General features: G+C 35.7%; 2 protein-coding genes across 3 annotated transcripts; one reads left to right on the plus strand and one right to left on the minus strand.

Moving 5' to 3' along the window:
• The first annotated feature begins 89 nt into the window (after nt 1-89).
• Nucleotides 90-4,678, plus strand: LOC106180630 (uncharacterized). The gene is made up of 3 exons (XM_013564660.2): nt 90-635; nt 2,783-2,884; nt 3,171-4,678. Exons 1-3 carry the CDS (start codon nt 258-260, stop codon nt 3,240-3,242), a joined length of 552 nt encoding a protein of 183 aa, XP_013420114.2. The 5' UTR covers nt 90-257; the 3' UTR covers nt 3,243-4,678.
• Nucleotides 4,679-4,756: 78 nt separating this feature from the next.
• Nucleotides 4,757-8,287, minus strand: LOC106180627 (tRNA N(3)-cytidine methyltransferase METTL2). 2 transcript variants are annotated; one of them, XM_013564652.2, is made up of 5 exons: nt 8,108-8,287; nt 7,774-7,854; nt 6,927-7,097; nt 6,418-6,560; nt 4,757-6,032 (listed from the first exon to the last, which is right to left on the minus strand). In XM_013564652.2, the coding sequence occupies exons 3-5, from the start codon at nt 7,093-7,095 to the stop codon at nt 5,091-5,093; spliced, it is 1,254 nt and encodes a 417-aa protein (XP_013420106.2). In that variant the 5' UTR covers nt 7,096-7,097; nt 7,774-7,854; nt 8,108-8,287; the 3' UTR covers nt 4,757-5,090. The 2 variants fall into 2 exon arrangements, with proteins under 2 accessions (XP_013420106.2, XP_086864366.1); XM_087008240.1 differs by lacking the exon at nt 7,774-7,854 and having other exon boundaries at nt 8,108-8,285.
• Between the last annotated feature and the right edge of the window lie 8,005 nt (nt 8,288-16,292).

Raw genomic sequence — 16,292 nt, forward strand, 5'->3', positions numbered from 1 at the left:
AAACTAATAAATAAAAGTATATATATGTTCATTTGTCACAAATGATTATTTATTAGTACCTTGTCATGATAATAACCTTGACCTTACCGATATTTCCGTACTTCGAATAGAAAAGAGCACACCTGTAGCAGTCGCTAGTATTTTTAGTTTACGTTTTTTCAGCGATGTTTTAAAGGTGACGTTTTGGATCACTGGGCATATAGGTCTGACGCAGCAGAGGTCCCGGGGACTTGAACTGTAACTGAGTGCTACCTGCGATGTCTGTTGTCAATTCTCTTATGCAGATAAAATGCCAGAGCGCCAACAATCTAAACATTTTAAGATATTTTCACAGAAACCTTGCGCAGAGGAAAACACTTCATCTGTCAACCCAAGGTCAAACATGGACAGGTGTCTCCGGGACTCCTGCTGAGTCCAAACAAAAATCACAAGGTCATACTGTATTACGGACATCACAGTCAGTATGCTCTTATCACCAGCACGCTTTGCAATCCCAAGGTACGCGACCAAGCGCGTGCAAGTTCGCGGTGATTCACATGGCAATGACGGAAGAAGACTGGGACAGGATTGTCAATCCCAACCGGCTAACGGAGGTGGAGTACAGGGTGCACACGGCGCATATAGACGCTATACAGGTAAAGGATACTGAGATGATTAAAATGTGTAACAAAGTCTTAGTGTACTCTTAATTTTCAAAAAAAAAAAAAAAAAAAAATGTTTGTGCTGGCGTGCAATTATATTTATTTCATTTTTAAAGATAATGGCATTTACAGCATGTTACATTAAATTCCAAGTTCAAGTTTCAATTTATAATGGATTATTTAGATCATTAATTTATGATGACGCAACTATAATTTAAGTGCACAACAAAGTTACTGGAAACTACATGTACCTGGCATGTATACCTCTATACCTACATGTACCTGGCATGTACAAGGCATGTATCTCTCTATCAACAATTTGACATTTCCCTTAACATTTAATCTCTGTTAACTCAGGTTGCTAAAATGTGTATGTGGTTTTATCTGTATCTATATACATATATACTGTACTGTACTGTACTGGTATGTAAGATCCAACATTCAATACAGCATGTCTGCATATTAGTTTAAAGAGCATTTGATGACCAGTGACTTAAACAGTTAATGCATAAGGAATTGCTACAATACTCCATATACAGATACCTGTAATAAATTCAATGCATGAATAGTTTATTTTAACCTTTTTATATGTACTGCATGTACGTAGTATGTTACTTGCATTAATCATATATTCACTGTTACAGTAGTTGTGTTAAACACCTTTATTTATATGTTTGCATCCCTTGAAAGTAATGACTTAACATTAACACATGCCCAGGTATGTGCATTCACATTTTAAATTAGAGTGTGTCTGAGTAATTTGCATTCCTCCATGTAGTTGCCTCCAGCACTATGTTACCTGTTAAATGTCAGGTACTGAAATTACCCATGCAGTAGCATTTATATATAATAGGTTATTCCCTTTATTAGCCTCTGCTTGCTGCCCCTTAATATATTATATTCAAAGGTCTGCTGAGTCTGTAACAATACATGAACATGTAACAGTCTCAGAGAGAAGCTTCAGTTTTTATTTATTTATTTATTTTGTAATATATTTTATGAAATTTCAATTACCAGGTATATAGTACATATACTTAATCATTAAGATATTTTGTATTTTACTTTACATCGGAATCTTATTTGTGCAGCACATACGGTATCTCAACAATTTAACCTTCGACTTTTACAGTAGTATGCTCATGAAAGTCAAACTGACTGTCAAACATTTGGTAGAGCACTTAATGTGAGATCCTATCTTTTTCTCATTTTTTGCATACTGACCTTAAAAAACCAGAAAGGTCATAGGTGTAATTTGACCCTACTAGCTTATTACTGGACCAGGTAGTATATGTACAGTAAGTCCTGTCAGTGTACCACTAAGTCTGCATTCACAACAATCAAATATGGTGACCCAGTTAAAAGCTTTCCTCATAATTCCTTCATAGACACTGAATAGATTCCCTGCGGGGATTACGCAACAAGCATTCAAGTTGGTCAGCCATATTTGATCCAAGGATCTGTCAGTCTGCAGTGAATGCAGCCTAAGTAATGGCATTTGGAAAGAATACAAAGCACAGAATATTGTTTTTATGCTTGTGCTGAATTTTGAAATCTTTTTATAATACCTAAGTTAACATCGAAATTTAAGGAGTGAGAAAAGGGGATCAATCGTACCACAAAAGTATTGATTTCTTGATCTGAGTCTCCTTTTAAAGTACATCTACTATTATTGTCCCATGTCAGCTTTGAAGGCTTCAGGATATCTGCCAGATCCAATCTCTGATATATTGACCCAACAATTTGGCAATTATTATTTGTTTTTAATTTACATGTGCAATTTGGTCAGTCAAGCAATTGTCCAACATTCTATGATTATGTATTATTTCTTCATTCAAAACATTATCTAATATTATACATGTACCTGGATGGGATGTAGAACTATGACATGTTCACTGACTGTTAAAGACTGCACATGATTTGAAAATATACATTAACCCAGAACAGGCATACTCCATATATATATATATATATATATATATATATATATATATATATATATATATATAATACACACACACACACACACACACACACACACACAGTATGTCAAGTTATAATGATTTAGATGAATACCTATAAAGTTTTGTTTCTACTGTTAGTTTAGAAATTGCATTTTCAAGATGATATTTTCCTGTCTTCAGAATGGTGACGAGATGTACACAGACCCCATAACTGGATTAATGGTGATGACCCGTCTAGCGCACGTCACCAGGGGGCAGTGTTGTGGAAGGGTGTGTAGACATGTGAGTAGGTCGATGGGAAGTGACATGCAATTTCTGTGCTAAGAATAATATTTATCAGGGTATAAAGAGAGAAGATTTAGTTGGTTGTCATATGTCGCTGTGAGATGGTGAATACTAGTTAAAAAATGCATCTCATTACCAGCTCCATATATGCTGGCATTCTGGTGTGTCTTTTAAAATTTGAAAAGGGGGGCAGGTTCTTTTTCTGAAAAAGGTGGACCTTTTAACTGTCTCTTACTTGTACAATTATTTTATTACAGTAATTTTTTTTTTTTTTTGGTTTCAGTGTCCTTACGGTCATGAGTTGGTACCAGAGCAAAGGCGAACGAAAGTGTTCAACTCTGCATTTTATATATGAGATTGTCACAGTGTGCTTGCAGACACTGTAGCGTACTAGCAGAGGCCAGCCAAGTGATCAGAAATCATATATGGAATGTTGTGGAAATTAAAATTCTCACTGGAAAAAAAGGGAGAAATATGCCATGGATAAGCCAGAGACATATCTGTGAATATATAGTGATAAATCAATCTGTGGCCCTGGTAGAGGGTGGGGTATGCTCATCCTGATTAACAGATTTCTGTTTATGAGCTGATGAAGTGATATATCTAAACATGTATTACTTTAAAGAAAATGTCATTTTATAGGTAAAAGTTAATGAGATAAAGTTGTGATTTTTTTTACTTCTGTAAAATGACAATATAAATTTCTCATTTTTGTCATTTGAATCAACATGCTGCCATTCAAATTTGCAATAGTTGCCATAATTTTTATTTTTTAAAAAAAATCTTGTCACAAAGTTCTCAAAATAAATGGCACACAGCATTTCTGGGTTTATACATGTATAAATCATTTTTATACTGTTATTGCAAAAGAGCAACCATGTATAATTTGTGTTTCTCTTCTTATACAGAAGTTACAAAAAATAATACCAATGCATTGATATAAATAGTTTGTGTAGTATAGTTTTAGGTGATTTCATAACCCCCACCCCACCATGTATTATGTTCAGATTCTTGATATTTATAACTGCTGCCTTTGCTTTTTCATTTCTACACATATATATATATGACATGTTTGCAATATTGTTACTTATATTTTTAAGCTTATGGCATTTTTAGACATTTTTGCTTTATTTTTAAAGTTGATGAGAAAAATACTGTGAAATGGAGTATATTGGAGCTTTTCTGTTCTATTGCACAAATCAATACTCATTGAGCTGTATTCAGCTTTAGAAAAAACCTAAAAGTGTACTTATAAAAAAGTCTTTATATAATAATCAAGTTATTTCAAGTTATAAAAAGCATTGGTGAACATATTCTTGCATATTGCGCAGTAGGCAGTACTGATAAGGCAATTACATATAGTGATAGGCTAGTGAGGTTGAGGTGTGCACATGTAAATTTCTCATTGCCTCAAATTATTGTCAGTATGCTCAAAATACATTTTCTTATGACCATTCGCCTTGTTATGAACTTCTTGTTCATCTTTAGTTATGCGTTATCATATCAGCTTAATCACTTCAGCATAATTTTTTTTTACAAAAACTACATGCTTGGATTTTTTCCCTTTTTCTTGTTCATGGTTATATAAACTTAAAGAAACTAATATTACTGTCAAAATAATAAAATTCATTGTAGTTGGAGATTACAAGTTGGATGAAGCTCTGCATCAAATATAACTGTTTTCATTATAAATGTTTCCATGTATGCATATACTTGTTATAGTGGTTTTAAAACTGTATTATTTTTAATAAGGTGCTTAACTATTATGATTAATAAAAACTGTATGGTTTACATGACTTCGTGTTTTTATGAACAGTGAAATTCTATGTGAGCATAAGGTCTTTTCAATAATAAAGAAAATAAATATAGTTATTGCTAAGAATCATTTATTCATATAAAAGAAGTTTTCATCATATTATCATTTGCTTCAGAACAACCACAGCCAAAAATGGATCATTTGTTGGGGTAAAATTAGTTTAAAAACTTCTGTCATAATCCTATAATTAAAAACTAACAGGACACTTCCTCTGATTGTACCTGCAGTATGTTAAGACTGCAGAGCCATTTTGTTCAAATTCACACAAAAAAAGTTACGTTCAATAAAAAACATTAAATTTCATATATCAGGCCATTATTTAACTAAGAAAATTAAGATCTTAAAACAACTGGACCAGAATTAAATATGGCCATGAAATCTCCCATTTTAAATTTCTGGTTTCTTGTATTTACACTGAACCCAGACTCGGTACATCTTAATTTGGCGCCCCCTATTGACCTGCAATCTCCTGTCTATCACATTCTGTACCTCTTCTAAACCAGCCTCGGTGAACAATTTCCGCAAGTCGTCCTGAGTAAAGAAATAAACCAGTGTTCCATCACCCCTGACATAAAAGTTTTCCCCAAGACAATGACCTTTCTTGAAACGCAGTTGTGCCAGATCGTATCTGCCATAATCCCTGAATAATATCATTCCACCTGGTTTAAGGTGGGACACCAGACGCTGAATGGCATCCTTCATTTTATCTGGGTGAATAGCCGACAAAACAAATATCATTATGATTACGTCTAGACTGTTTTCTGGGAATGGGAGCGGAGAAGAATCGTCTGTGAGATCATAGGTGAAAGCATGACATCTAGATGTGTCATAATCACGATGCTCTTTCACAATGTCAATGGCGGTGCTGGAGAAGTCGCAGCAATACATGAACAGCTCAGGATCATTATTTGCCTGAAGTACAGGGAACACGGTGTTACCAACCCCACACCCTATTTCCAGAAATCGTTTCTTAGCACCATTTCCAGGATAATCTAGGAAAATATCGCTAGTCTGACAGGGACTTTTGAGAAAGTTTTCAGAAGCACTTCTTGTTGAATTACTTATATCATCACCTGCACGAACAGAATTACTTTCCTTTGCATGATCAACAGTTGATATCACATTTTCAGAATTTGGGTCAAGGTGAAGGTCAGACATTTGAGATTTCTCCTCTGGATGCTCAACAGTGGAGGTTCTGCTTGATTTGCTTCCACCTTCTAAATTGTCATCAACAGAGGCCTCAACATCATGGGATAGGAGATCCCTCTTGGATTTCTGCCTAGGTGTGCTGACAGTGCTGACATCTGGTGTGGGATTTGTAGTATCTGCCTGGAGATACACATTATGTAGTGATATAATTATGTGTAAACTGCAACAGTACAAGAATAACCACACTTAAATGCATCAAACTAGGCATAAGCTTGAGATGTTTCATATATTATGCAAGACCAAAGTAAAAAGACTACATTCCTTTACCTCCCTGCATAGTTACCCCTTAAAATCATTACCTCTCCTCACCATAATGATGTAGGAAAGTAAACTAATACAGGGACATAACCAACATAAACTACACATTTCATAAGCATCAAACTTTATATTTATGATTATTAATTAATATTACATTATATAGTATTCCAAATTAGCAAATTACAGCACTAAAACCTTATGTGCTTTCATCCACTGAAAATGATATCTTAAAACTATGGGAAATTACCTTCACTGGCATTCCACTTGGCCACTCCTTGGGTGCCAGTTCTGGAAACTCTGTGAACAACCAATGACGATCCTTAAAAAATCTGTTTTGGTGAATGCCATAGAAACCATTCCAGTATTCATTGGCCTCTGAGTTGTACTTGACTGAAATAAAAAAAAATCAAATTATTTTCACTCATCATTGGTTTGAGCAAGAAAAAAGTATGATGGACTGTAAGTTAGTTTGCCTCTCTTTCGCTGTGAAATCGAAATTACTTACTAGTACCAGTTACGAACTCTAAATGATGTTAAGTTCAAATGGTAACTGTGGATTATTTGATTCATACAATTGGTGATCATTTCTGTGCAGGTTTCATATGTGGTATGTTTGACACTAGTACATCAAACTTTTATAATTTTCTAGTCATAAGTGTAAAATATTAAAAACCTTTACTTTTAACTTCTTTATTTTCATTTGCTAGCTAATATCTTAAAACGCACAGAGTTATACTCTATGCAGTATAGACTTGCCTCTCCTTTCATCTTCCACAAGCTGCGCTGAATTTTCAGCAACTTTTCTTCTGGCTTCGTCCTCTTGCTCATCATCCCACACGACATTGTCCCAGGCATTATGCTCAAAAACGTTCTTTGCATCTGTAAGGTAGCGGTTGCCAAACTGGGGGCGGGTATTCTCAGACATCTCTGTTGTGAAGAAAAAAGTTTATTCAAATCCATAAATATGACAAAATGTTTTTAAAAATTACTGTGGAAGTCATGTTAATCAACTGTAACAGCTAAGATCAGAGTAACTGTTCTATAACCAAAAAAATAATAATAAATAAAATAAATAAATAAATATATAAATAAAAAATAAATATAATAGAAAATTAAAAAAACTCTGTTTAAGAAACTGGGCTATTAACACAAACTAAGACTTACTCTCTGCATGACAAAACATGGTACAGCCTCTACACATGGCCTATAATTTTATAAGGTGTCTGTCTCAAAGTACATGGGGAATTCTCTCAATTATGGTAATTACACAAATTTTAATGGGAAAAAATTTTCAACCTTTCAGATACATAATTTAGAAATCACTAAAATTATATTTCTTCATTCTATATGGTACTTGTGGTGCTTTCATGGTATAAAATAGAATTAAAGCCTAGGGAAAGTCGCAGTGCTTTTCAATTTTGTTGCTACCACCAACAGGAATGTTGTATAGGTTAAGAATTAATGACTTAAAAAACACAGCATCAGAAACAAAATCACAATTTTCTCCATTGATAAGACTGAATCATTACTGTAAGCCCCTGAGATTTAAGCCTTATATGCTATAGGTATCTTATATTGCAGCTAAAAGCGATATACAATTTACCTGTGGTAAGGTTACCTATGGCACGTAAATCCGAAACACTTGAAAGGCTGCTTGTATGAAAACTTCTATTCTGAACACAACCTAAGGGACATAAATTTTAATTTGAATATTAAAAAAATTAGCTTCTTACTCTAAACATTATTACGTTTACAGAAAGATCAGATGACTCAAATAAATCCCAATTATTAAAACAAAATTTCCTGTCACTTAAAAAACACATATTTTACTGGTACATTTCTAATGGCAAATCTGATAAATAAGATACTCAATAAATATACTAACTTAAAGACCAAGTATGAATATCAGTATATCAGTCTGTCGAGATTTTACGTACCTTATGACTTTCCACGCAAGATAACAAGAAATGGTGTCCCTTGGGGGATTTAGTCACTACTTAGAAACCAAAAACATATGTTTTCCCAACTCGACGCATATTCTCGCTTCACTTATCAACGAAGTTCAGCGAGGTCTACATGCCGGCTGCGGGGTTTTCCGATAGGTGGCAGTGCGGTGCACAGCTTAAAGACAAACTGGAGCACAGAGAACAACATTGAATGATAAACGTTAGATTTCCCTAAAATTTAATAGACTAAAATGCTCTTAAAAACTAAGAAAGATGTTTTTGAAAAAGTTACAATGGTTTATAAAATAAAGAATTAAGACAAAGACACTTAATTAATGCCTTTAAAATATCCATTTCCTTTTACAATCTTACTAGACTTCATGTGTAAATATTATATTATTGTAGTATGTTTTTGCCCTTACCCAGTCGGCGAATAGCTGTAAAGCTAATGTTTCCTTTCAATTTATACCCGACATGAAATAAAATTTATTGTATTGTGTTGTATCCATTACATTTTTCACGGTTAAAAATTGTGTCGGCGGTGAAATGTGAAATATGTAGGCCTATGTATGATCAACTGATTGTGCTAGTAGTGCAAAAAAGAAAAAATCCAACCGTACACAGAAAACTTAACATGATTGTACAACAAGGAGTACTCGGCATAACCACAGGGATGGATCCAGGATTAATTGAAGGAGGGGGGGGGGGGGAGGAGTCTGCGGATGCGAAGCCGACCTTACCCTCTCCACCCCCCACCCCCACCCCTTGGCGTGGGGTTCGGGGCCTGCTGAAGGGCCCCGGATTTTTTTGGTAATTTAGAGGGCGAAAGATGTCATTTGGTACGGTTTAGAACTATGATTCAGCTATTCAAAATTCTAATTGCAAGAGGGGGACCATATTGGTGTGATTTTTTTTTTTTTTCAGAAATTGAAGGGGGAGGGGGGGGGGGGTCAGGATCCCCCCTAGCTGACACCCCCCTATAAATCCGCCACTCCTGTTGATGTCATTTGGGGGATTTTCAAACCCATAGGTGTACCTTTAAGGTTGAAATTTTTGTAGTTGTGAATTTTTCAAACAATAACTCATTATTTGTTATCATTAATAAAAACTCTATTTAAAACCATTTGTAAAACAAAACAAAACAAAACAAAAATCAAGTTTGATTTCATAGATATAAGCTAGGACTCTTGTTCATAAATGTTTTTAACACATGCAAAATAATGAAGGTAACGTAGGCCTATACCCAGCTTACACAGAACGTTTTGAAAACAGGGTTATATATATTGGTTAGACCATCAACAACTGTTAAGAGAACATTATTCTAACGTTCTACAATGCCGCTGTCATTACTATTCAGTATTGATCCGAGAAACGCTGCCAGTTAGTTGTATTAACGCATATAAATTTTGATGAAATTTTCAAATTATACACTTTTGTTAATTTTAGCAAAAACACATGAACAAAGGATTTCATATTTTGCATCACTACAATCTGCACAACTTTAATCATCCCATCAAGTATTAAAACGTTCTAACAATGTTATAAAAATAAAATATGTGTCGGTTATATTTACCAATATAGCAAACAGCAGTCGCGCCATACGCTGTCGATTGGGCATCAAGCCGAAATTACCGACATAATGAAAAGTTTTAAAAAAAATCTTTAAAAGTAGACTTTAATTATATAATAAGGTTTATCAAAATTATTAAAAAGGTGTTTTCAAGTAATCCTGATAGTTCATTAGCGTTTGTGATGAATTAATGAATTGTTTTATCTTCATTTTAGAAAATTCATGCTAATAAATTGCTTACAAGGTCAGCTTACACAGAAGTAGTCAAATAGTTTAGCAGTAACTGAAGCAAGTAGGGGTGAATAGTACGCCACGGTCATCTGATAAACAAGTTGGGGTAGTCCATTCAATGGGAGGGGTCTAGTGGAGAAAATCCACTCAATCTGAGGGATGCCAGGTAGTGTAACTCCATTCCAAATAAAGGGGTGTTTATTGGGGCGATGCCATTCCATTAGAGGGGTGGCAGGTGGGGCGATTCCATTGCAATAGAAGGGGTGGCAGGTGGGGCGATTCCATTGCAATAGAAGGGGTGGCAGGTAGGGGGAGCCCATTGCATAAAAGGGGGTGACAGGTGGGGCGAGTCCATTGCATTAGAAGGGGGTGACAGGTGGGGCGAGTCCATTGCATAAAAGGGGGGGTGACAGGTGGGACGAGTCCATTGCATTGGAAGGGGTGACAGGTGGGGCAAGTCCATTGCATTGGAAGGGGTGACAGGTGGGGCCAGTCCATTGCATTAGAAGGGGGTGACAGGTGGGGCGAGTCCATTGCATAAAAGGGGGGTGACAGGTGGGACGAATCCATTGCATAAAAGGGGGGTGACAGGTGGGGCGAGTCCATTGCATTAGAAGGGGTGACAGGTGGGGCAAGTCCATTGCATAAAAGGGGGTGACAGGTGGGGCGAGTCCATTGCATTAGAAGGGGTGACAGGTGGGACAAATCTATTGCATTAGAAGGGGTGACAGGTGGGACGAGTCCATTGCATAAAAGGGGGGGTGACAGGTGTGGCGAGTCCTGTAATTATCCCAATTTGGTTCAGAGAACAGGAAGTGAAGAAATTGTTCTGTTACACCCTCAGAAATCAATTTTTTGGCCAATTTCAGTCGAATTCATTTATTAAAACTTACTTCATTTTAGCTTACATCCGAATCATCCCACCTTTTCATTATTACGTTCTAATTTCAAATTAAGTATTTATACTAAGAGTAGGCCGCCAAATTTAAACAATCCATGATAGCAAAAGCCAAAACCCGTCAAAATGGGACCCTCCCTATATGAGAAAATATAGGAAAATTATATCCAAACGAATTAGTTCCATATGCTATAGGGCAAAAATCTCATGTGAATTTTTTAATTTTTTAATAACCAGGAATAACCAGAAATAAATTTTAAATATAAAATGTAAGTTGTTGGAAACCATTTAAGAAATTTTATTCCAGTGCGCTAAATCAGCTTGCAGGGTTTTTTTAAAAAGAAAATACTGGTCATTTTATAACTGTTTAAGATTTAGGTACCACAGAAAACCGTCAACCACAAAAACATTGACATTATTAATAGTTCAGATTGAATTTTAAAGTCTCAAACACTAAGAATAACTCGCTTTCTATTGATTACTACTATTCTTATCATAATAATTTCATAACAAAGTGAAAAATAAAACACCAAATTTCAAAAGTTTTTTTTTATTATTGAGTTTTTATATAAGAGATGTTTAGGTACGAAGGAGCGTGGGTTCCTGTGTGTGAAACAAAGGCTAGACTTCATAGGCTGCTATCAGGTGGATGCTGTGCAGAATCTGGTTGAGCTCCTGAAAAGATAAAATAATGTTTACATGTTTGAACTAAACAGACAGGCTCTTTAAATTCTAATAATGCAAGTAATATCACGGGGCAGAAGGCAAAATAAATGGAATGGCGTGCACGTTTATTAACTAGTCTGATGTTCAGGTTCAGCTAGCGTAAAAGCAAAATTATGATCTGAAATTAGTTAATGATATAACTATTTGAGGCCTCTTGTTAAAAAGTAACATTGATGGGACAGTCCGTTTCATTTGCAGGGTGGGTGAGCTTATTGCTACGACCGTTAATATATTCCTCTTGATATTGAAAGTTATAACAGCTGTTGTAGTACATAATGACGCATTTCAGAGAAAGAGATCATTTACAAATTCTCTTCGAAAATTATAACAAATATACTTCATACCAGTATTGGTTTCTCTAGACGTACATGAACAGATACAGATACAGATACTGCACATATATAATATAAGTTTTCATACAGTGAATCGCGTAATGGACGGACAACACACGGAACAATGGAGACGACAGGCTGTGTAAAATATGTATCTGTTAATCAATGTGTAATGAGCACTCGAAATCCTTGGATCAGAAGCTCAGAACGATGACAAGCTCCATCCAAAATAATCTTTTAAACACAAACGACACTTTAAATTAGGTCAAAATATTCAAAATTAATTGTCAAGGCTGGGGAACACAAAATGTTCAAACAGAGAGTTACAAAGTGTAGAGGATTTCAAGCTAACTTAGGTTATCATCAAAAGTCAGATGAATGCACCGTTTATCCTGAACATTTGGTGTCCCATTGCACTGTAAGCAATAATTTCTGAGCGACACACAAGTAGCATAACAATGGAAATACAGTAAAATGATTCATGTCATAAATATTTGTCGTAAATATTTTTCTCATTCTTCTGCGCCTTTAATATTTAATGGCTGTGGTTGATGAAGAAATAGTGATACTTACAAACAATATATTTGCTTCCACGCCTTATAAAAGCTCTACCTTCTGACTGCTCCACACATACTGTTGCGTCTACACGCGACTTTGTCTAACTGCCAAGTGAGCATTCGGGAAGACAGCTCCCACTGCGATGACCAACTTGTTGTTATGCAAATAACAACAGGTATAGCTCATTTTATGTGAGAGGCTGTTACCGAAACTGTACATACCCCCGTCACACTAGAGGCGGAATGAGCAAGAATGCCGTCGGAAATACAATTCTTTGTGCTTTCCTGGATATTCGAAGAGCATTCTTAAAATTCCGAATATTTTACCCATTCTTGTGGCATCCCGAATGTTTTTCTCATGTTAAAAACTTTCGAAATGCATTCCAAGTGGAAAATTATCGAATGACATTTGAACAGTATTCTAACTGCACTATGACTGCATTTAAATGTTCTCACGGCATTCCGACAGCATTATAAACATTCTGATAACATTACAGGAAGATTCGAAATGGCAAGTGACTTAAAGCCCCCGTCACACTTATTCGAAATCAGTAGGAATGAAGCAGAACCAGCCGGAATTACTAAATTAAAAAATTCGTGCCATATTCGGGAGGGAAATTAAAATTAATTAAAATTGTCATAAAATATTACGGCTTTGTAAGTATGCCTCTGGAATACTAAGAATGCACATCGAACCCGCCTGGAATTATTCTTGCACATTCCAGGTATATTACCTCTCAAATGCAGCTCGAATGTAGTTGGAATACTGTCGGGATATTGCGAATGTTGGAATGCACTTCGAAAGTTTTTGACATGACAAAAACATTCGAGCCGGCCACAAGAATGGCTAAAAATATTTAGAATGCACTCAGAATTTTTAGAATGCTCTTCGAATAACCTGGTATGCACTAAGAATTGTATTTGCGACGCCATTCTTAATCATTCCGCCTCTAGTGTGACGGGGGTATAAAATCCCGCCAGAATGTTTCGAATGTGCCTCGGATGAGCTGAAAAATTAATTTTTCCAGCAATCGAACTACACTAGTACGCCATTCAAAGTTTACTATAAATATTCTGACTGCCTTCTGACAGCATTATAGATATTCCTAGTTTTCCAACTACATTCGAACTGCATTTGAGAGATAAAACAGCAAAAAGTGCACTTATCATTCCAGGCGAATTCGAGCGCATTCTGAGTAATCAAACGGTACTCTTACAATAATTAAGGTCAATTTAAACTTTTTTCCCGAATGTGGTGCGAATTTTTCAGATTCTTCGTTCAGCCTCATTCTTCTTGATTCCTACTGATTCCAATTAAGTGTGACGGGGGTGACACGAATGTTCAATAAACCAGGTGGTGATACCTTCATATGCTCAAAGTCGTGCAAATATTCGATGTCGAATATGATACTCTATAAGGCCAAAAGTGTCTAACTGGGCCTACTACACGTGTAGCCTAGGTGTAACAGGAATGGGAGTCAGCCAGGAATCATTACTTTGTACAGTTGACGTGCGTCCATATACTAACCCCAATACTCCAATTAACCCTAACCTGTACTAGTCATATGGGAGACCGGACTTCCATTCCTAGGACTTCCATTCCTGTTACACCTGTTTTTCCTATGTAAAAATTATTCTGAAAAATAAGCAATGAGCAATGAATGTCTTTCTTTACACCCCCCCCCCCCAAAAAAAAAAAAAAATCGATAAGGTCTACTGCCATGCTACGATGCATTTTGCTCAGTTATGGGAATTGGCCTGCTGACTAAAATGAAATTTTCAGCATCAGACCCACGTTCGCCATTCATGGAATCAGAAGTTAGCTAGGTTTTTAACGCGAACAAAGACGCGAGACGTCAATGATGTATGAATCATATCATTTTGAATATCCCATAGTCTATATACTGAGAGTCAATGAAAACGCATCATTTATTTATCAAATCATATTTTTGTTCCTTTGGCACATTAAGAAAATAACGTGTGAACACAAGGTGAAATAAAGGTCAGAAATGATCATTAAAATGCAAGGTCACGTAATCAAATCTCTTTGGTTCCGCCCATCCTCCAGCATCCCCAGGACCCGCAGTCACTCTTTCAGTGTCAGACGTGGCATCACTGAACTTTCTTGTCATGTGTCACATGTGGATTTGGTTACTACCTTAAATAGCTGAAGCGAAAATTTTAAACATCCTAGTGGTCAGCCCACTCCCTTATGACCAAACAAGTGCATTTGTACTCGTTTAAATGGTTGGAATCGATTCTCGGTAAAAAAAAAAAAAAAAAAAAATACAAGAAAGTTTTCTGATGCGTTTACATTGACTGTCAGTATATAAAACTTGTACCAGGTTTTCGACGGGTCTTTCATGTGGTCAGACCCTTGATATATAGCGTCAAGGTTCATATGAATGAGTACATGTAACAAGGACCAAATACAGTTTGGTGGGTTCTAGTATGACTACGAAAAACACGCTTGGTCTCATTATTTATTTTGTCGACTGACTTATTTACCAATCAGACTGTTAACGGGGGCGGATCCGGGATTATTTGAAGGGGGGGGGGGGGGGGGGGTCCGGAACGACAGACCTCGGATGCAAAGCCGACCATCGCCCCCTTGGTGTGGGGCATTGGGGTTTGGGGCCTGCTGAAGGGCCCCGAAATTTTTTTGGTTTTCTTAAGAGCAAACAGTGCCCTTTGGTACGGTTTAGAACTATGATTTAGCTAGTCAAAATTCTAATTTCAAGAGGGAAATATTGGTGTGATATATTTTTCAGAAACCGAAGGGGGGGGGGGGGGGGTCAGGACTCCCCTGACCCCCGTCTAAATCCGCCATTGAACCACCACCATTTTTTTCACTAGACTACTGGTATATAAATATTCATTTTTCACATTTTAGCTTTAAAATATCCATACTTCAATTAATTTTATTTATTTCTGCTGGTGTGAATAGTTTTAAAAAACTTGATTGCTCTTTCATCGCAAGCTGTTAAGAGGGAAATATTTAACAGCACTATGTATTAACAGAAAGCTTTAGTTCTAGAAGCTTTTGCAATCTGAGTAGAAATGGCACTTGAAAGCACAGAAATATGAATTTTTAGAACACTATATAAGGGCATAGAGAAGTGAATTCAAAGCAAACTATAAGAAGTAGGACAAAGCACTTTGAAAGCGCAGCTCAATTCAAAACCAATAAAACGTGATGTTTATTTTACATATTTTATAAGGTTACTGGATATAGGGTACTGAAATCCAAGTCTTTTCATTTATATTACGACTGTCCATTTTACTTAAACTCTACCATAGAACTTTTAACTCCTATCAGATCACTTCGATCTAGTGGACAACTTCAACGTAAGCGAAAAGACACCAAAAAGACTCTTAAAACATATGAACACAGAAGTTTCGAGATTTGTGCACCGATTTTATGGTCTAATTTTATCACAAGATCTAATGTGTCTCTGGATGACTCATATTACTGTTTTAAGAAGAATTTAAAAACTTTTTTATTTAAAGAATACTTTAATTTATAGCATCTTTTTAGTTTTTAAAATTTTTAAGTTTTCTGTTTTAGTCTATACTGGCTTTAATCTATCTGTGGAGTTTTTATTTTTTATGTAAACAGCGCTGAGACGCATGTGTAGCGCGGTTTTAAAGAAGTGTTTTATTATTATTATTATTATTGAATTCATTTTTGTGATGTTTTCATACAATATCATTGCATTATTTTGTACGGTAATATACATGTATGCCCAAATACATAATTTCAGATCAATTTCGCAAAAATTTAAACATTTTTAGTTTTTAGACCAAAATTAATTAAATGCTCACTGAACCGCTGTCTCTAATAACTTATTATTTTTGAAAA

This window comes from Lingula anatina, chromosome 3, assembly GCF_051362555.1.
Source record: "Lingula anatina isolate TDL-2025a chromosome 3, LinAna3.0, whole genome shotgun sequence".
Classification (NCBI taxonomy): domain Eukaryota; kingdom Metazoa; phylum Brachiopoda; class Lingulata; order Lingulida; family Lingulidae; genus Lingula; species Lingula anatina.